Raw genomic sequence first — 19,781 nt, forward strand, 5'->3', positions numbered from 1 at the left:
TACTTTTGCTACTTATTTAGCCTCGGGGGGCTTAAAATATGTGTTCCTCGTTCCTCGTTCCAGTAGGTCTAGTATCAATTATGAGGTGTATGCCTGTGTGTGCCAACTTCAGCTCGTCCTTGCCAAACACGCAAGACAACGCCTACAGAGATTTTTCACGAGGGACTGCCTGTTGCCTGGGACTCTTGGACTTTGCAGTACCCCCTCGTACGACAGTTGAACCCGCCCCTCGTGTCAGCGCATCGCCAGCAGTACAGTTCAGTGCTGAGATTGGACTCTGCTTGGTCCTCCTCCCACAGAGAAGTGTGCTTGGACACATGTAAGTAGAAACTTATTACTGGGAGGGGGTCAATGTTGTTTGAAAATGGAACCTTGCGTGACAGTGAAAGTTGAAAACAAAACCATTAAAAATCCGGGTTAAGGGAACATTTAGTCATTTATTTTATACCATTCTTATCAAAGCCCCCCCTCCCCAATCCCCATCCCACCCCCTTCACACACACAATGTAACAAACGTCATGACCATACTGTCTTTTCTCCGGCTCTATTAGCGCTGCATGAAACGATTCCCATTATCCGCACGCCCTTTACTAAGAGGAGGTTTGAGTAGTGCGTGGCAGGGTATGCCGATCATGTCAAACGGTTCAGCATTCAATGAATAATACCTGAGACACACTGACATGAAGAAATCTTTCCCTCTTGCGCCAGTGTGGATCAGTTTAGTGTGTTCAAATTCTCCTACAAATGCCACCAGCTGTTCTTTAGTGTTCAGGTGTAAAGCACACGCCAGTTAGTGTCACTCAAAGCCCCCTCGTAAGAGAAAAAACACTTAATACAAATAATAGAAGAATCGTTGCGTGCAGTTCAGGGGTCATCTTGGCACATATTCGTAACAAGAATTTAAAGTTAGAGAGAGGGAAATTTAAAAAAACGGGGAAATAAAACTCAGGAATCTGCAATGATTGGCCATCAACAAAGCCTGTTGGAATACTCTGCAATCACCGGTAATCAATAACACACCTGAACCACCTGACGTGAGCACAAGCATGGTACGAACACAGAGAAATAGAACCACGATCGATTGTAACTCATGATCTCTGTATCCTGGGCATCGGAGGGTGGGTGTGCCCGCAGCGGTCAGAGTTATTGCTCACGGGCCGCATGTGATTTGCAGATTCTATCGCACTCGTCCCTCTCCCAGCCGGCAGCTCTCGTCTAGGAGTGTGACAAACAGCCCCGCACCGCTGACACACTGGTATTGTGCGCGTTTGTAATAGATCCAAACAGCTGTCGGAGAAAGGGTCCGCTACATATGCCAGTTCTCGCGGTAGGAGTTGGTTGTTTTCCCTGGAGAACTAAACAGAATTCAACCCTCGCTCCGACACACTCCATATACACTTAAACGACTGCACTGTGTTTGTCAAATGAATCATAATAATAATTACAAAAGTGTTTAGTAGCGGAACTTGCCATCTTGATGACTGAAGTCCTTAGTGGTGTACAATGATGGTCCTTAAGGGCCACCATACAAGTACTTTGAGATCCTGTATGAATTCTCTGTCTCTCCAGGGCCAGGGTTGCACACTCCTGTCCTAAGCACATGATCGGGAATGGAAGTGGGAATTTGCTACATAGAATGAATTCTTAGCTACTTATGTTGTAATCTTGCTATTGTGGTCTTTTGACTTCCTAATGCCCCTAGAAGTGTTAAGACAGTACAGACACAACTTTCTTTCTTTTCCACTGCACAATATAAACACCATAGCATTTCCTTTAAACATCCAAGGTGATTAAAATGTCTGAAATTCTCCCATGTGCTCACGGTACAATTAAAAACTGAACTCAGCGTGATATATTCAAACCACAAGTCGCAAACGAAACAAAACAAAACGGAAAACAAAAATATATCCATTACAAATGATGTAGTTTGTTCCATTACAGCAAATAATTGCATCATTCAGATTGTTACGGAAGTGTTTGAGAAAGTTTAACATTTACACCAACACTAAGCCTTCCATGAAAAAATTCCATTGGGGAGGAAAAAAAAACTAAAAACTAAACATGAACAACAACAAACATAAAAACAATCATAATAATTTGCTAGAAAATAAATCCCTTCTGAGATCTGGATTATGATCTTTAACAAGCATCTCAACAGGTTGTCCATTAAATAGTTGTGAAAGTGCCATAAGAATAAATGAAATAAAGTATGCATGCTTCTTTGGAAAAAAGTTTCCTGTTCCAGCTATTTAATAGCCTGTTACAATAGTGGAGCCCACTGCCTACACACCCCAAGTCTGTTTTTAAAACTAAAGGGCTCAGTCGGCCACGGGGACAGCGCTGACAGCTAAAGCTCACAGGCCCGGTGCGTCTTCATGACCTTCGACCTCAATGGGTGGTGCTTCTAAACTCCGGCCAGATTTCACTGACATATTGGTGCAAGTTATTCTAGTTTTCTTTCTCTCCACACTGTTATTTTAGTTTCTGTTGTTGAGGTTATAGGTGTTAATTGCATTTTTGTTGTTAAAAAAAAAAAAAAAAACTTGCAGGAGAGAGACTATATTGTAAACATGGCCGCAAGCTGGGCTAAATTGCGATTATGGAAGGCAACCCAAGTCTCAGATGGAAGCACACCATACAACTAACTTGATGGCAGGTCCAAAGGCAGAGTGCTGCCTGGGCCTGGACCTTCATTTTGGTTAACCAGATCAAAACCCTGGTCACAACAGAGACCCTCCTCACACAGAGCCAGGAGTGCGCTGGAGGAAACCTACTTCTCAATGTCAAAGTTAAACAAAGAAAAACATATCTACATTTTGCTGAATGTGATCTTGAAAACAAAAAAACACAACCAAAGGAAAAGAGGTTTCTTAGCACAAGACTGATATGACCCTACAGCTACTGAAATCGTGACCTCTCAACACAGGAGCGATCATGTCTGGTACTTTTCCCTCCTCATTTTAAAACACAAATTAGGGTTTCTTCCCAAATACACATGTGCCCAGCCCCCAGCCCCTAGCCAGTGCCAACTTCACAATCCCTTACTAGTGCGATTTTCAAGCTGGATGGGAGTAAAAACAAAACAAACAAAAAAAAGATCTACGGAGCTACTTTTTTTTCCCCTTTGCTGCAAACGTATTTCACAGTAAGCAGGGTGTGTTTTTACTGTAAACCAATAAATCAAGTTTAAATTGCAGTTCTTTCTGGATCTGCACATCTGCCCCAACCCACATTGAAAACCTGTTCACACGCCGGGCTAGTCCACATCAAAACTCAAAACCTGTCCACAAACCTGTCACGGTTAATTGTAAGAAGACAGTTTCTATTACTTCTACTAGATCAAAATGCAATCAGGTACAAGTTTGTGATCTGCGATTTTCTGGGAAGTCAAACGCTTTGATTTGGTCTATGCCTCACTTTGCAGCATCCAAAAAGACTCTCACTAGATCTCCTAAAAATAACTCCCGAAGTACAAGTGCTCTCTCTGGTTTGCAATTTTTGGCACGCACAGTGGACTGCAGCTAGACATTAATATTGTCCACAGGATGACATTTCCTAAACTATGGTAAGACCAACTACATATTTCATTACAAATGTTTTTCTGACTAAATTGCAGTGCAACTCAAACACTGGAATAAAAATTAGGGAGGACGATTTCAAATCCTCCTATTGCCATTTCCCCATGTGCCTGAACTAAGGGTAGTTATAATAAGTTTCAATAGGTTTTCACCAAAGGGTATTAAAACGCAGAATACTTCAGGTGTCCGCACAGAACAACCCGGTGTCTCTTAGACTGTCAAATTAAACGGAAGTACAAACAGAAAATATATTCTCCTTTCAATGTTAATTAAGGTTTATTCTCAATCTGTATTCATTGTTAACCTCACAGATTAAATCTGTACTGTTTGTCATTTGAAAAAGAGGTCTGAAATGCCTTTGACGCAATGTAACTTTTTTCCTTCTTCAGTGCAGTTATAGATCAATGCACTCATTTATTTATGGGACCTAAAGAAGCACTCACACTTCAGCGTGCCAATTTAAAAATCATGAAGCCTGAGCTTTCTATACAAGCACAGACTGCAGCCAAGCACATACATACGCAGATGTCGAGTACTACAATGTTTACAATGCCTTCACCAAACAACCACGTTTAGAACTATCTCAGATCTTCTGCAAGAAAATAGCAAATGTCACACGCTATTGCTGTGCCACAGTGGGAACAGCCTTCTGAAGCCAGCCAGCCTTGACCTCCAAAAGCGATACAAGTTATAATAGAGGGTTCACAATGTAGTTCTGTATATATATTTATGTTATATTGCTTTATTTTTCTTAAAATGTAATACGATACTGTGATTCTTGCCTTTGTAACTCAGCATACGTGTCGTTTTGCATAGCTAAAGCAAGAGGGAGAAAACCTCCGATTGAGTAAGATATAGATCTATGAACACACAAGTAATGCAAAAATGAGACTTGAGGAATATACTAAACACTGCGTCACACTTTCCAAGATCCATAACAACAACAACTACTATAAAATCTGATTAAAATTTCTTCTATAATTATAATAAAGAATGCTGACACCTCGATCTCTTTCCAGCAGGAAGAAATTGTAGAGAAAAATACTGTATTCACTGCATCTATAGTCATTCGTGAATAGTTTCAGGTGGCTTGCCTCAAAGTGCTAAATGCACCATTGGTTGTGAAAAGAAATACATAAATAAATAAAATTGTATTTACTACTCACATGGAAAATGTTAGCAGGTGCACTTGCGAGTTAAGACTTCAAAAGTCACTTTGCTTCCATCCTGTCCTGTAATTGCTTGGGCTTGGGTTGAGGAAGGCAGGGACTCAACATCGAAGTGAAATTATAGTACTTTAACAATAAATAAATAATGTGATTGCACAAACTTATGTGGGCCACACTGGCCTCTGGGGTTGTTAACTGATTATATATAATTTGAATTATAATTTGATTAGGCCCCTCCAATGATTACATACAGAGAGCGGTGGAAACCTACAGACAACACACACAAGATGCACATTTTAATTCAGTCACTATATTCAGGTATAAATCTGTCAAGAACTCCACTAGGAAGTACATTAAAAAAAAAACTAAAAAACTAATCTCGATATTATGCACTTGCATTTGGGCCATTTTCAAAAACATACCAGGATCGTGACAGAACAGTTAGCACCTTCTTTTCATCCGAGCAAGAAAACAGAGAAAAAAAAAGTCGCCCTCCTTGTGTTGAATGAGGGCTTCAGGTTTTCAGAGTTGCAAGGCTGCCGATGCTAGGCTTTCGATTCGTTTTCACCGATTCTTATAAAGAACCCCCCCACCCCACCCTCCAATTCCTACAGACGAAACAAACAAAAAACAGACACGAGAAACTTAAATAAGAGCAGAAGGTAAAACAAAAAAAAGCTTTTTGTGCATGCATGCAAAACTCTGTGTCGGTGTGTCCCACTGCACACTGTAAGAAGGACAGGGAAAGGTGTCCCAAGTGTTTTATTGCACACTCCTCAGGGTCTCTCGAGTGAGGTTTGCCACTCCTGTAGTCCACGGGGGAGAACAAAACAAAACCACCGTCATGCCCTGGGAAAGTCCGTGGCCACTCTCGATCCACCCTCTCCACAGTTCAGAGAGGAAAACATCTGTAAAAAAGCATCACCCGGCTCCTCTTCCCTCCAGAACTGTTCGTTCCACCAGGCAGGAATCAAAGCTGATCTTCAGCCGCTCCGCATCAGCAATGTTGGTAAGAAGAGTCTGGGAGTAGATGTGTTGAAGGCAGGTACGAACTACAAAATACCGCTATCCTTGTAGTGGTTTTTAAATGGAGACTCAGCTATGCCTCGTGGTTGGTTCAGGGAGAAGAAAAAAGGCGAGAAAAACACACTGCATAAATCCTGGAAATGGGGCCGTCTTGCCTTAGAAACTGTGATCTTCTGCATATGCGACTACCGAAGCTGTCTACTGCTACATCCACCAGTCTACCACCAGCAATGCAGCCCCCATCTCCGTGGGACCAAAGCACCCATGTCTGCAAGCGGTCAGAGGGACCACATGTCGACTGGACGGCTCCAGATGCCTGCACAGCCTCGGAGATACAGCTTAGTGTTTTTGTGCATCGACTGGTTTCACACAACCACTGGGCAATGGCTGAGTCACAAATGTGTAGAGACTTCCGAACAAGACAGGGAGGAATTGTTACTGCCTGAACACATTATAAAAAAAAAAAAAAAACAAGTCCATAATGAATGTTTCAACTGCAATGTTTAAGTTGGACGATGAAGCACCCCTCTTAAACCTCGCCCCCACCCACAAAAACAAAAAAGCCCACCCCTCCTCGGCGCTCATACAATGGTCTCATCCGCCGTCTTCTTCATCAGCTTCGTGGAGAGCAAGGAATGCTGGGTAGAGTGCACGCCCTTGGCATCAGGAATCAGCAGGCGGACTTTCTGATTGGTCCGTCTCCACTCCGAGTACAGCTGACAGTGGTAGCGGAATGAGACCTTGAGGACAGAGAAGCCGGGGAGAAGATCAGATTACACTCCTGTCACGGTGCGAATAGATGAAGCCGACACCCGGATGCAGTGAGGGGACGAAATAGCTTTACACCCTTTGGAAATAAGAACTACAACAAACCACGTTTGTAGAAAATAATAATGCAATTCCCACAAAATAATTAATCTAAAAAAAAAACTAAAACAAAAGCTGCGGTTGCCAAATTACAACAGGCAGGCCTGATGTTGACAAAAGACAATTTATTTGCAAAACTTTGTTTATCTCTGTACACAACCTGCCAAACTGTACGTCAAAGGTTGGCCAGATCTATTTTTAAACGCAGAACATTTTCCAATTGCCCTTCACAGCTCTCATCCCAACCGCTGATAGTTTTTAGCCATTTATCTTGCAAAGGAAACACACATCCCTCCTTGTATCAGGGAGATGTATAAAACTCCCGGTGGTCCTCTTCTGTAAAACTGCAATGCCTTAAAATTTGCTTTGACCTACAACATGCAAATTCAGTCTTTTATTCCCCAAGTTTACAATTACAATCTGTCAGGAGAAACCGTTTCCGCCAACCTCCTCCTCATTAATAGCAAATCCTGGGCTCTCTAACTCAAAGTCTGTTTCCATAATAATTTGAATCTGTAATCGGTCAGGTGTGTAACTGACATGGAATACTTCCTGTATATCAAGAGAAGAGGAGTCTCTGATTTTTTCAAAAGCCAGGACGGGCAGCCTTATTTCCCATCAAACTAATAAGACTCTTATTGCACAGCAGTTTGAATCATGCAAGGTTTCAGGCACTGCAGTTTCTGGCACACACTGCACCAATGACACGGAAAAGCATCACAATTAGCTAAAAAGCTTAAAATATCCCGCACAAGGTTAGTTTAATCTATACAGGAAGTTAATTATTTTTAAAAATTGTTATTTTGAAGCAGTAAATAAACAAAGTGGTTACCAGTGTCCAGAGGACGTAGATGGTGAAGAGGGCAATGGTGAGCGCGATGAGGCCCACCGCCTCCAGCCGGCTGTTGAAGTGCAGGTGGTCCTGGGCCCCCCGCAGACACAGCCAGCCCGAGATGGCGGCCAGAGGGGTGATGAACAGGAAGCAGACCATGTCGCAGAACAGCGTGCGCTTCTCATTGCGGGGGCCTGGATCTCGCAGCCACTGCGCATGGAAAGGATGGGGGGGAGAGACATGCAAGTCAGACACCAGACCCCCCACCGCCCACCCAAACACACACACACTGGGGTTCTGGTATCATTCCAGTACAGAGAAGCTAGCTGGCTTGGCTGAATGACAGAATGCTTCTCTTAGACCCTTACGCCAGCACAGACAACCCTAAGCACCAAACAGGATCTCCTGAATTAAACTAATTTTTCCAGGTCTTGAACAGATAACCGTGTAATCATTTAATCAGCCCTGGAGCCCTGCATGAACCCTTTACCATCTTCTGTTTTGTGAACAGCTGTGCATGGTCTGGCATAGTGCCACCTATTGGTCTTCATTTGATCTGTTGCGGTTGTCGTAATCTTGACATCATATGTGGGCTCAGAAATGATCAATTTTCCAGTGCCCTGTCTAAGCACAGAGACAGAGAGAGCACACACAGGAAGAAAGCATGATAGAAAGAAAAACAAAGAGAATGGAAGGATAACAAAGGAAAGACAGCGCAGGAGATGGAAAGACAGACAGAAAGTGAAAGGCAGAAACAGTAAGAGAGCGAGGGAGTGTTGCAGGTGAGAGCAGGCGAGGGCATTGACCTTTGTTACCTCTGTCAGGGGCCGCGGGCGTCGCTCGACGGTGAACTCGGTGTGGCAGAGCTCGCAGTAGCTGGTGTTGGAGGAAGACAGCCACTTCTCCAGGCAGCTCTTGTGCACCGTGCCCAGTGTGCCAGTGCAGTCGCAGGGGGAGAGCAGACCCTCGCCGCTGCCCCCCTCGTGGCAGATCCGGCAGATGGGCCCATCGCTGTGGAAACAGGGAGGACCGTCACGCACGCACACGCTGGCTGTGCCACGCACCTGTGTCCAACAGGATTGGCAGTCCCTCCCCCCTCCACATACACACAATATCAGTATAAAAGTGTCACTGCAAAGCACAGCAACGAACTGAGCCACCAAGGAACTAGGCCTGCAAAGAACTACGATTAAATAAATTGAAAGTAGCTCTGATGACCAAGCTAGGCCTAAACGATCAATAAATCTAGTCTAATGATCTAATCCAATTGAAATTGCATTTTTAAGAGTTCTACTGTGCTAACAATTCCCATGAACCCTTCTGCCTCCCTCTGTTTACATTTCTGCCAGAAACTTAAACAAAGCCAATAAAGGGCTTCATCCATACACAGCCTATTAACCACACAGCTGTCAGTACAGTGCAATGCAGGATATCAAAGAAAGAAATGGAAGGAATGATCGGGCTCTGTCGAGCGTCCTGACCTCTGTGCCCCCAGGGCCTTGATGACGGTGGAGAGCAGCCGGCCGTCCTTGGTGGTGACCTGGGTGATGTACTGAGCGCGCCGGATGTCCGACTCCTCCACAGTCTTGGACAGGGCGGTGTTGCCGGCGCAGTCGCAGAGCGAGCCTGGCAGGTGGCAGCACTCTCCTGTGGTCATGGCAATCCCGGGGCGGGGTGGGGCAGGGCGGACTCAGCTCCCACTAAACTCTGGCTCCTCAGATCAGGCAGGTCCTAGGACTGGACACACTGCCTGGGGGTTAGCATGGACGATTGTCAAGTCTACCATCTTCATATTAAACCACACGAAGGAATGAATCAGCCTATAACTTCCCACTTCCTTTTCCTCCTGTTTAGCCCGTCACTGCGTAAATCCCACAAAACAGTGTGTTCTACAGGATGTCATTCCTGTTATTCTGGCCAAAACTTGTGCAAGGGAGACTAAAGGATAACGCCCATTGCTTCCTTTTTCACATAAGTCTGTACATCAGCTGACAATGGGTGCCAAGGCCACAAATATACATAATAGATGCCAGACACAAAATGTCCCAGAAATACAATAAAAGCAATGGACTAATAATTGAAAAAAACAACTAAATGGTTTGTTTATGCTGATTTCTGCAGAACGGGAATGAATTGGGTTACAGGAAGACTGCCCAGTTCTGGCATGCCCATCTCTATTATGAAGACCACACTGCCTTTTCAATGCACACTCCAGAGGAAGGACAGGGTTAAGGACAATCTTTCCTTTGACACGCAGCCAAAGCTAGCACTCTGTCTGCAAAGCAGGAAAAGGCAGGAATGGTTTTGCTTACTGAAATGGAACATGAAAATCCTGTTTTTGTGTGCGTTTTGGCACTGTGCAAAGATATCTGCTGATTTCTGTAACAATGTTGTCGATTTTGATGTTTTTTCTATAAAGGTGCAAACTTCTCACATTTGATTAGGTATGCCACTTCCCCCCCCCCAGCCCTCTATTAAAGCAGGCATTAACAACCAAGTTAGAATAAAGGCACACAACAGACGTGAAACATTATAACATTGAAACTACGGGGCTCAGCAATCACCTCATAAAATACAACTTTCAATCAATCCAATCCACTCAAAGTGTCCCACAAGAAAAGGGGACAGTCGAGACAGTCAAATTACAAATACTGGTTAAGAAATGCACGCATTATCATTGCGTTTTGCACACACAACAATAATTATATATTGAAAGACACAATCTACAACCCCAACCCACTGTTTTAGACTAGAAGCTAATGCTCCAGACAAAAAGGCATTATTGATAGACCAATACATACATGCATGCATTTAGTGTACTCTCTCATTACAGTATCGCAGTAGCCTCCTGTAAAAGCGCAGTTATATGCAATGGTGCAGATGCAGCAAATACATATGTAAATTAAACTGATCAGCAAATAATCCAATCAATTAATACATATAAACAACTGAATTGAGTGTATATATAGTGGATGTGACGTTCAAGTGCCCGGTAAAACAGAGGCTCTATTAAAATAAGCACCGGGAGACCGATACCTGCTATAGCATAACTGAACAGGCCTTGCTTGGCACCAGAGGCATCGTCGCCCAACACGGCCAAGCGCGGAGGGGCATCGGTTCAAAGCCAGTCTGGGCAGAGGGCAAAGGTCAAAGGGCAAAGGGCACGAACCCACCGACGCCACAAAACTGTCCGAGCCTGGTACAGCCAGGGAGGACCGTCACCCCCCGACACCCCGTCCCCTCTGCCACCACACACACACACACGACAGGACTGGGATTGTGAGGGGCCGGCTAGTGCGGGTGTAATGCCGGCGACACATGAACAAAACCAGGCAGAACTGCGCTCCCCAATAGCAATGTCTACTGTAAGCATTTGCGCTTTAAAAAATAAACTGGGCTACTCACTGCGTCCCTCTTGGTTCATCTTTCGCTGGTGACATTTACATCTGTCTCAACGCCGGGGAAGGGTCTGAAATTAATTCCGTGTATCTGGAAATGGAAAACGAACTGTCCCCGTCTCGTCCGCCGCCTTTATGATTTAATTCTCCTTTCCGCTGCCTCAGACGACAACAACCTTCTCCCACCGTCTCCATCCGTGGAGCGACCTACGCGTTATGCGCAGGCGGGTTTCCTCTCAGAGGGGACAGGCCGCGGATACTGCGTAACCGTGTTGGAGAATTGATGGGGTTGCGTGTACACGGCGCAGCCTGACCGACCGCACTAGGGCGGATTATCCAATCGTGGCTCAGGAAATGCGGGATTGACGGGCGCCCTGCACCAATAGAATATTAGTAGATGAACCCGTTGTCCCGCCCCGCAGGACAAAACGCAAACCCTTTGAACTGCAGTTGTCTTTACATGGTATCTGTATTAGGTTATTTAAGCTGAAATGTCACAGTGCTTCTTTAATGACATTAATGTTATTAGTCAGTTATAATTGTATTTATGTTGCTCATTCCATTGCCCGTACTGTTGGCATGTATTCACAATGAGAGAGAGGCTTTTGATTGGTTGTGCTAATCAATGCTGTATCTTCAGCCCCGGTCAATTGAATCTGAACCTACTTTGCTCGGGCATCTGTTATACAGTGTATTCCGTAAAATGTGAATTTAGATAATGGAGATCTACTTTGTCTACACCTGATTAGTTTATGATGGTCAATAATGATGTACCTCAATATAACTTATATACTTAGATTTTCATTTTGTATTTAGCTTTTCACACCCTTAAAATGTACTTTAAAACTCAATCCAAGTCTCCCCCTTACTTGACATCACTTGAAGTCTATTTTAACACATATTCCCTAGTGTGGACATGTAGAGGACAGATGCATGTCTAGGTAGAACAGTGCCTCCTAATGGACTGCCCCTCTTAACACAATTACATATCAGACCAGCACCAACAGAAGTAGATTACTGAGTTATTGTACAACTGTTTCCTGTCCCAGAAGGGCAACTTTGACTCTGTGACTAGTCAGGTGATTTGGCTGCATGGTTACATGGGTAAGTGCCAGATATCTCTCATTTAACCATGACCTATATTCATCAAGGCTTTTACACCGATTCACACTTCCAGACTCTTCCTCTTCGAATGATCTACGGATGACGATTAGCATACATAAGTCACAGCACAAACAGCTCCATTTAAAGATGCTGTGAGTCACTGCCGCAAAATGGTGTGAAACCCTCAATGCTTATGATCGCATACTTTAAATCAATTTAATTTCCAACCATAGCCGGTCTTCCACTTTGTATTTTGTTTTATGGTCTGAAGTAGTGATATTTCATAGTAACCTTAGAAAAGAAAAAAAAAAAAAATATATATATATATATATATGTAGTGTACTGTAGTTTCTCAATTATGGCTTCCATTCATACTGTGCCTTGAATTTTATGAGTTAAGTACTGCTAGGCCAGCATTAACACACAATGCACAAATTCAAGGAATGAAGGCATTTTGGAAGACAATTTAGTGTATTTCTCCCTTCATGTGAAATGGGAACTTGGAAGTTTCTCGGAACAGACACCGAAGGATTGCCCCCTAAGATGTTAAATTAAAAGACTTTCTTCTTTCTATTGAATGGAGAGAGCTGAATTCATAGGTCAAAAAACGACAAGTGATTAAAAATAAATGAACACACAGACACTCATTGTACGTAGGTTTGGCAACGTATTTATCCACCATACATATTAACCATGCACAAATTAAGTGACGCATATATATTTACATAGTGGATTGCACTTAACAGAAATACAGAAACAATCACTGATAAAGGGAGTGAATGAGAGAGAAAGCACGCTTTAAAAAAAAGGAAATAAAAGATAAAATCGCTCACTTTCCAGTGTTATAGATGCACATTTCAAATCTAAATCTTTAAACTCAGGCTTATAAATCAGCTAGTATCACAATTTAGTTTTTTCCGTAGTAGTAGGAGGTCAAGGGAAAGTAAAAGGCAGCTAATTGTGAAGACGGAGTTCTCTGGATGCCAGGTATACTTCTTATAGGAAACAGGTAGATGCAAAAAAGCAGAACAAAAATAAAATAAAAAATAAACATTCAAGATTGCATTTGATAGAGTGCTCTGTACTGAATTCCTCACAAGGCTGGAATCAGAATTAGTTTCTAGTCTAGACGTTCTCAGGATAGGGTGTAATGTCATACGTCTCAAAAGGTTTCACTTTTAATTACTTGAATGACCCATACGGTTTCTTAAGACATTTTGTGTTGCACTTAAAACTCCTCCGTCAAACGCACAACATTCCCAGAATTATACATCCACCTCTTCCGATTCTGAAGTTCATTTAAAAAAAAAAAAACGATTAGAACAGAACAAAAATGCACGCATGACTTTTCCCAAGGCGGTATCCGAAAGACCTTGGTTTCCGTTAAGGTTCTGCAAAAGCCGCGGCGCGTCAATCAAGCCCAAATTTAGATCCTCGATGACCAGTTTAGAGAATGCGTGTGTTTCGGTTTAAAAGGCTGGAAGTCATCTGCAGAGTGAGGTTATATACATTAAATGGTAGATATTGCTTCTATATTAAATCTCTAATGTGCCTAAGATTATACTTTACAAGGAAGAAAAGAGCATCGACATGCACAACTTCGCTGGGTCAGCTCTCCAGCCCATAGTCCACCGATCTAAAGCTATCTATAAAGGAGATACAATCGTGCGCTGTGAACCCTAACTTCTTAATGCAAGTGGTAGCAGGGCATGAAATGATGCACTATAATTATTCAAAAGTTTCAGAAAGAACAAAGTACAGCATTAAAACATCTGGGCGAACTCACTGCTGATCCTCTGTACCAGTTTTACGTTTAGGGGTTTGGAAGACATTACCACCCCCCCTCCCCAGGGACAGCGTATAGTGTCGTAGTGTCAAGATGGGTGCTAACATAATTAAAGTACTTAAGCTCTTATCACCCCCAACTAGGTATTTCACTGCCCCCACCCACCCATCGTCCTCTTGGGGTGGTCAGTATCAACCCAGTTATTGAACGCTCTCAAATATCCACTGTAGGCTTTACATTTGGAAATACTTTTCTAATCTTAAAATATCAGATGCAGTGCGTTCAGGTATAGAATTCACTTTATTTAGAGATTGGTTTTATTATTTTATTTATTTAAGAGATGGGCAGAACACAAGCAGCCACAAAAGGCAGACAACACCCCCCCCCCCCCCCAACCCCCAACCCACCCCCATTAAAAACGTCCCTCTGGTGCACTGGCTTTAGGACAGTGAATGTGAGCAGAGGATATTTCGGACTACTGGTACCAGCAGCACAAGTGAATTTGGAACGGTCCCATCTTAGGAAAGTACTGCTCCAACAGCTCGTTTCCCCCAGATTACAGATTGATAAACTCGACTCTCGTATTCGTTTCGGTACCTCCGCCAAACCTGCAAGGAAGGCGATCCGTTTGCCGGCTGCTTCCGAGACCGTCCTGAACGAGTCACTGGGCGGAAAGGCTGCCTACCGAACGTGCTCATTTCACGCCCCGCTCCGGACAGGGCACTCCGGGAGCCGGCTGAGGCAGACGGCTGCCCCCCAGACTGATCCCTCGCCATCCCTTCGACAGGAGTGGGTCACATGATCAGTGCTGAATTTCCCAGCGCTGAAGAAATCTCGTCACAGTAAATGAGGGGAAATTCAGAGGCTCGACAAGAAATTGTAATAGAATAAATGAAAAGAGGGCGAAAAAAAAAAAAAAAAAAGTGATGACGGGAAGGAATGTTAGCGTTAAAGTTACAGCTTTCAGAGACGAGGGAGAAATTCCACAGAAATCACAGGGAATACGGGACAGCAGCTGCACAACACTCGGGGGCAAAGCAGAGATGAGGGGTGAGGGAGAGGGGCGGGGGGGGGGGGTGCCGCAGAGGTCGGAGGTCACAGGTTCTGGCAGCACTGCAGTTTGTTGGCTCTCTGCCCGTCGGTGGTGGGCGGCACGCTGATGTCCACCACGTTGTTGCCTGGAGACTCGTCGTGCGCTGACCGGTCGGCGATCTGCTTCTGTGAGACGATCCGGTAGATCTCTGCGGGGAGAAGAGCGGTCAGCCGATTGGAAACTGCAGTAAAAACCCTGCTTCTGCCTCGGGGGAACAGTCTCACACACGGGGCGGAGCGGCTCTTTACCTGTGAGGATGTTCTTGAAAGCCTCTTCTACGTTGGTGGAGTCCAGCGCTGAGGTCTCGATGAACGACAAGTTATTCTTCTCTGCAGAGAACAAAGAAGGAAAGGAACTGCTCAGCCACTGCTAGGATGCGGACGCCACTTCTCCCAGTCTGCCCCACGGCCCCCCATCGCAGGTCTGCCCGTGTGCAGGCGGACCCCCGTACCTGCGAACGCGCGCGCCTCGTCGGTGGGCACGGCCCTCAGGTGGCGCAGGTCGCTCTTGTTGCCCACCAGCATGATGACGATGTTGTTGTCGGCGTGGTCCCGCAGCTCCTTCAGCCAGCGCTCCACGTTCTCGTAGGTCAGGTGCTTGGCGATGTCGTACACCAGCAGGGCCCCCACCGCGCCCCGGTAGTACCTGACAGACAGGGCAGGGCAGAGGTCAGAGCCGGGCCACACACACGCCCGGCTCTGGGGTAAAGCAGACAGCGCTCAGATATCATTATAATCCATTATTATTATTATTTGAATGCCTTCTAAGTCTTATGCCAATGCCTCGGGGCTCTTAATTGCCCTGCAGGGGGTAAATGCCCAGATTGCCCGACACATATTGACACAACAGACGCAAACGTCTTCCTGTTGACGTACACAAAAGTATCCTGGATTCTAATGTGGTTTCAAACCCTTCACTTTATTCTCACTATAACAGTGACTGTGCTCCTCCAGTGTGGAACAGAAAGGTGTGCATGTGGCGAGACCCCGGCTCTGGGACTCACGCGGAGGTGATGGCTCGGTAGCGCTCCTGCCCGGCCGTGTCCCAGATCTGCGCCTTTATCGTCTTGCCGTCCACCTGGATGCTGCGCGTGGCGAACTCCACGCCGATGGTGCTCTTGCTCTCCAGGTTGAACTCGTTGCGGGTGAAGCGGGACAGCAGGTTGCTCTTGCCCACGCCGGAGTCCCCGATCAGCACCACTGCGGCCGACACACAAACACACACAGTCAGACACGGACACCAGCACACAGGGCCACTGTAGGGCCAACAGCAGTGCAGGGAGCAGTGGGTGGAGGGGGTTAAAGTTTACTGTGCCCTAAGATTACATTTTGCACTATTTCGAATGACTACCTGCATGCATCCCTGAAAACCTCCAATAGGGAGCCTAATTACCACTAACGCAGAATACAGTCTAATTCCCCCCTCATCATGAACACAAAAATAATTGAAGTATGATCCTGAAATGGTACTGTAGCTTTAAATATATATCATTAGCAGAACAATCATGATGCATCACTCCAAGTTTAGCTAAATGTGTCCGTCCGACATTCCTATTATTACTGGAGCTCTCTTGCAATTTCAAAAAAGCAATTCAAGGAAAAATCGTAGAGGTATAATATAATTTAAAGAAAACAGAAAAAGGGATAGTGACATAATATGATATGGTTGAACTGTGACTGCAGCAGGCCTGAACATCACACTATCTATTCAAATAAGGAAAAGCTCAACATCTCCTCCAGGTCTCTTTTCATTCTGCTTTCAGTCGCCAGTCACGAAAACATAATCAGCAGCCCAGTGACAGGATCCCCCCTGCTGAAAACAACCCCGGTTTGTTCTGATGATCTCGCTTTTCCAAAGGACGTTCCTAATCTGAGCCAGAAAACACACGGATTAGCACAGTTACGCTCAGAAAATCTAGGGCACAATGATACGTTTCAACCGCCCAGGCAACACAGCTGGCCAGACGACGGCCTGAAGCTATTATTCTCATGCTGTCTCATACCTCTCTCTCATCCTCTCTAAGGTTTTGTGCGCATCAGACCTGATACACGGCTATCACCCACATTGCAAACCCAATTTGTTCTCATTCAAAGGATTAACAGCTGCTAAGAAGATTGGATGTGTGCACGCTACGGAGAGTCAACAAAATATTTCTGTAGTATGTATTTAGGTTAATAACAGGAGATTTATTCCAACTGGTATGCCGTCTGCTTTTGGCATAAATTACCTTCAACTACCTTTTTAATATGGTCTGATTGGTTGCCTTTAATAGTTTCAAACCATTAAAAGTTACTGTCTTATCATGAAATGTATTTCCTCATCCATGATCGGTTTAGCAGTAACAAAGCGACAGCCTTATCTTAAAAGGCTCATAAATGATGCATCTTGCAGATTCAGAATTTAACTTATTGTGGTCTTTAAGCAAGTTCTGGATGTGAAGTGCAGCTTTTTATAAAGATGTCTCTGCGTTATATTGTAAAATAGCAGGAATGCCAACCCCTGCAGCTGATTACTGTGAAAGTGTTACACAAGACAACGCAGGCTGCAGAAACTTGACCTTTGAGTTCCATTCAGCATTTTCTTAACTGAGCTGAAGGAATTAAAAAGGCATCCGTTAAAAAAACCTCTCCTAAAAACCTCAACAGAAACCGTTTGGTTAAAAAGCAATGGAAACAGCACTGTAAGAACACTACACGGTAAAAGAAGCCTTATAAATTCAGGGTTGAAACCAAATGGTCCTTATCCTGGCATAATGCCTATTACTTTAGAGCAGTGGTTCTCAATCCTAGTCCTGGGGGGCCCCCTACCCGGCTGGTTTTTGTATCAACAGAGCTCTCAATGACTTAATTGGACACTTCATTGAAGTAATAATTAATCAGCTACACAATTAAAAAAGTAAGCAAATGTATTCCTTAATAAGATTAGTTCCTTATACAATGTTATACTTAACTTAAAACCCCATATGTTTAAAGTTATGAAAGGCTCTGATTTAGGAACTTATTAGTTAAATTAAGTGTTCAATTAAGTAATTGAGAGATGGGTTGGAACAAACACCAGCAGTTAAGGGGTCCCCCAGGACCAGGGCTGAGAACCACTGCCTTTCAGGGTTTGTTACCTCCGGACAGGAAACAGGACAGTCCTCGCTTTTTAGATAAAGGAAAAGTAGAGCTTTTTGGCAGAGAAAGAAAAAGAAACTGCTGATGCGTTGAGCAAAAAAAAAAAAGTTTACTTCAGCGTTCATTTGCAAAACTAAGGTGCTTTCTTCGTTCGTTTTGAATCCATAGAGCTGTACTTCTGAACCTACCGAAGGGTAAAGTGCATTCATTCTGGACGAGAATGAGCTTCGTGAACGCAAAGTATGCAGCACACATTAGCTCCCTTTGCATTACCTACATACATTTAAAAAAGTGCAGAAGCCAGATGTGCAGTGATTTGACGGAGCCAGGTACTGCAGCACACCTGCGCCCAGGATGACACGCTCACAGCAGCAGGGCAGCGGGCGATTTAAAACCCCATTACCCACCGACTGTGCCCTGTTAATGCCTACTTCTCTACAAAATGGATTTAAAAAGCGAAATCCTGCCGATTCAAATAAAACGAATGCAACCCTCACTGGAGACTTCTAGTGGAAATAATCTCATTAATCGTCGATCATCACTCATACATGAAAGCAGTCACTGTCAAGGTGTGAAAACTGCTGCAAACTCGTTCGTTCGTTGGCATCATTATCTTCTTATCTATACTTTCACAAAATAAACCCGATCCCGGACATCCGATCCCACTGGGAATAGCCAACGCCGTGGCTCCTGTGCAGATCACACTGTATTGTATATTTGGACGAGACATAGGAGTATATTTTAAAGCAAACAAGCAAACAAACAGCACGTCGAGTCGGGTGCTGGTTATAGGAGCGACTGTTAACCCGCTGCACCCCGGCGTGCTTGCACAGCCCTGACTCACAAGCCCCGATGAGGGAGCCGGGGGTTTTGTTCGTGAAAAGGGTGCGTCTGATCGCCGGCCGGGTCCACAGCCCGATCATCAGAGCAGCCGGTTACCCGCACACGGCGAGATAACGTCTCAATCATGACTTCCCTGCTGAACTGAACACTGCTCCGTTTAAAAAACTAATTAAAGCAACCACTCGGAGCGTGCAGTGGGTGTATGTGGCCTTTTTCCTGAATAAAATCAATCAACCCATCATAAAAAAAAAACATTCAAGTTAAATTAGTCTCGGTAATAAACCCCGTTGGGTCAGGGAGATCCGAGGCACAGCTCTGAATGTAACCTCAATGCGTTTAAAACGACAGCGGGCAGGCCGAGGGTGGGACGCAGCAGACCCATCCCCAGGCCCGACTCCCAGGCCCAGGGTTGCGGGAGACGCCGAGGCTTTAGGGCCGCGGATGGGAAGGCTGCTGCACTAATGATCGCCGGACTTCGCTTCCTCCTTGGATTCTCCCCGCTTCCTACAGATGACGGCGATGTACAGCCCTGCTCAATATTAGGACTTACCTTTAAATAAATAATCATACTCGTCGTCTCGGGTTCCCATCTTTTCCTGTTTTTGTTGTGAATGTTGTTTCTCTTCCCGACCGAGCTGACGGATCGAAGCTTCACTCGCCCCAACCGGCAGGAAACCGAACGGCTTCTGACAGGGCGCCGGCACGTGACCTGAGCGACAGCGGCGCCGGCCAATTAGAAACGAGCGTGGCGCCGGAGAGGGACGCGCCGACCAATGGGAGGCCAGTTCGTGACTTGCGTGACCAATGGCAATCATTCAAATAAAGCGAGGAGGCGGGCCGATGAACAGAAGGAAATATTAGAAAATTATATACTTAGATTGAACGGTGCTCAAGGGATTGGGTTGTAATTGCGTTATTGTCCTTTGAATGCGAAATATGAGTTTACGACAACAATGGCTGAATTACACC

The 19,781-nt window shown here is 44.8% G+C and overlaps 2 protein-coding genes across 4 annotated transcripts; both read right to left on the minus strand.

Annotated features, from left to right (window-relative positions):
- Nucleotides 1-1,905: 1,905 nt before the first annotated feature.
- On the minus strand, nucleotides 1,906-11,078 carry marchf2 (membrane-associated ring finger (C3HC4) 2). 3 transcript variants are annotated; one of them, XM_066695130.1, is made up of 5 exons: nucleotides 10,878-11,078; nucleotides 8,954-9,218; nucleotides 8,279-8,483; nucleotides 7,473-7,682; nucleotides 1,906-6,513 (listed from the first exon to the last, which is right to left on the minus strand). In XM_066695130.1, exons 2-5 carry the CDS (start codon nucleotides 9,127-9,129, stop codon nucleotides 6,355-6,357), a joined length of 750 nt encoding a protein of 249 aa, XP_066551227.1. In that variant the 5' UTR covers nucleotides 9,130-9,218; nucleotides 10,878-11,078; the 3' UTR covers nucleotides 1,906-6,354. The 3 variants fall into 3 exon arrangements, with proteins under 3 accessions (XP_066551227.1, XP_066551228.1, XP_066551226.1); XM_066695131.1 differs by having other exon boundaries at nucleotides 8,288-8,483; nucleotides 8,954-9,222; XM_066695129.1 differs by having other exon boundaries at nucleotides 8,954-9,222.
- A 1,550-nt stretch (nucleotides 11,079-12,628) lies between these two features.
- On the minus strand, nucleotides 12,629-19,508 carry LOC136717681 (ras-related protein Rab-11B). Its single transcript, XM_066695122.1, has 5 exons — nucleotides 19,363-19,508; nucleotides 15,857-16,052; nucleotides 15,305-15,498; nucleotides 15,102-15,182; nucleotides 12,629-15,001 (listed from the first exon to the last, which is right to left on the minus strand). The coding sequence occupies exons 1-5, from the start codon at nucleotides 19,400-19,402 to the stop codon at nucleotides 14,856-14,858; spliced, it is 657 nt and encodes a 218-aa protein (XP_066551219.1). The 5' UTR covers nucleotides 19,403-19,508; the 3' UTR covers nucleotides 12,629-14,855.
- Between the last annotated feature and the right edge of the window lie 273 nt (nucleotides 19,509-19,781).

This window comes from Amia ocellicauda, chromosome 22, assembly GCF_036373705.1.
Source record: "Amia ocellicauda isolate fAmiCal2 chromosome 22, fAmiCal2.hap1, whole genome shotgun sequence".
NCBI lineage: Eukaryota > Metazoa > Chordata > Actinopteri > Amiiformes > Amiidae > Amia > Amia ocellicauda.

Excerpts from the sequence above, each read along its gene's own strand:
- marchf2 (XM_066695130.1), bottom strand. The coding sequence starts at position 9,129 with ATGACCACAGGAGAGTGCTGCCACCTGCCAGGCTCGCTCTGCGACTGC. Across the intron at positions 8,484-8,953 it reads AAGGCCCTGGGGGCACAGAG|CGATGGGCCCATCTGCCGGA; the intron begins GTCAGGACGCTC and ends CTGTTTCCACAG. Across the intron at positions 7,683-8,278 it reads CCCTGACAGAGGTAACAAAG|TGGCTGCGAGATCCAGGCCC; the intron begins GTCAATGCCCTC and ends TTCCATGCGCAG.
- LOC136717681 (XM_066695122.1), bottom strand. The coding sequence starts at position 19,402 with ATGGGAACCCGAGACGACGAGTATGATTATTTATTTAAAG. Across the intron at positions 15,499-15,856 it reads TACCGAGCCATCACCTCCGC|GTACTACCGGGGCGCGGTGG; the intron begins GTGAGTCCCAGA and ends CCTGTCTGTCAG. Across the intron at positions 15,002-15,101 it reads TTTCAAGAACATCCTCACAG|AGATCTACCGGATCGTCTCA; the intron begins GTAAAGAGCCGC and ends TTCTCCCCGCAG.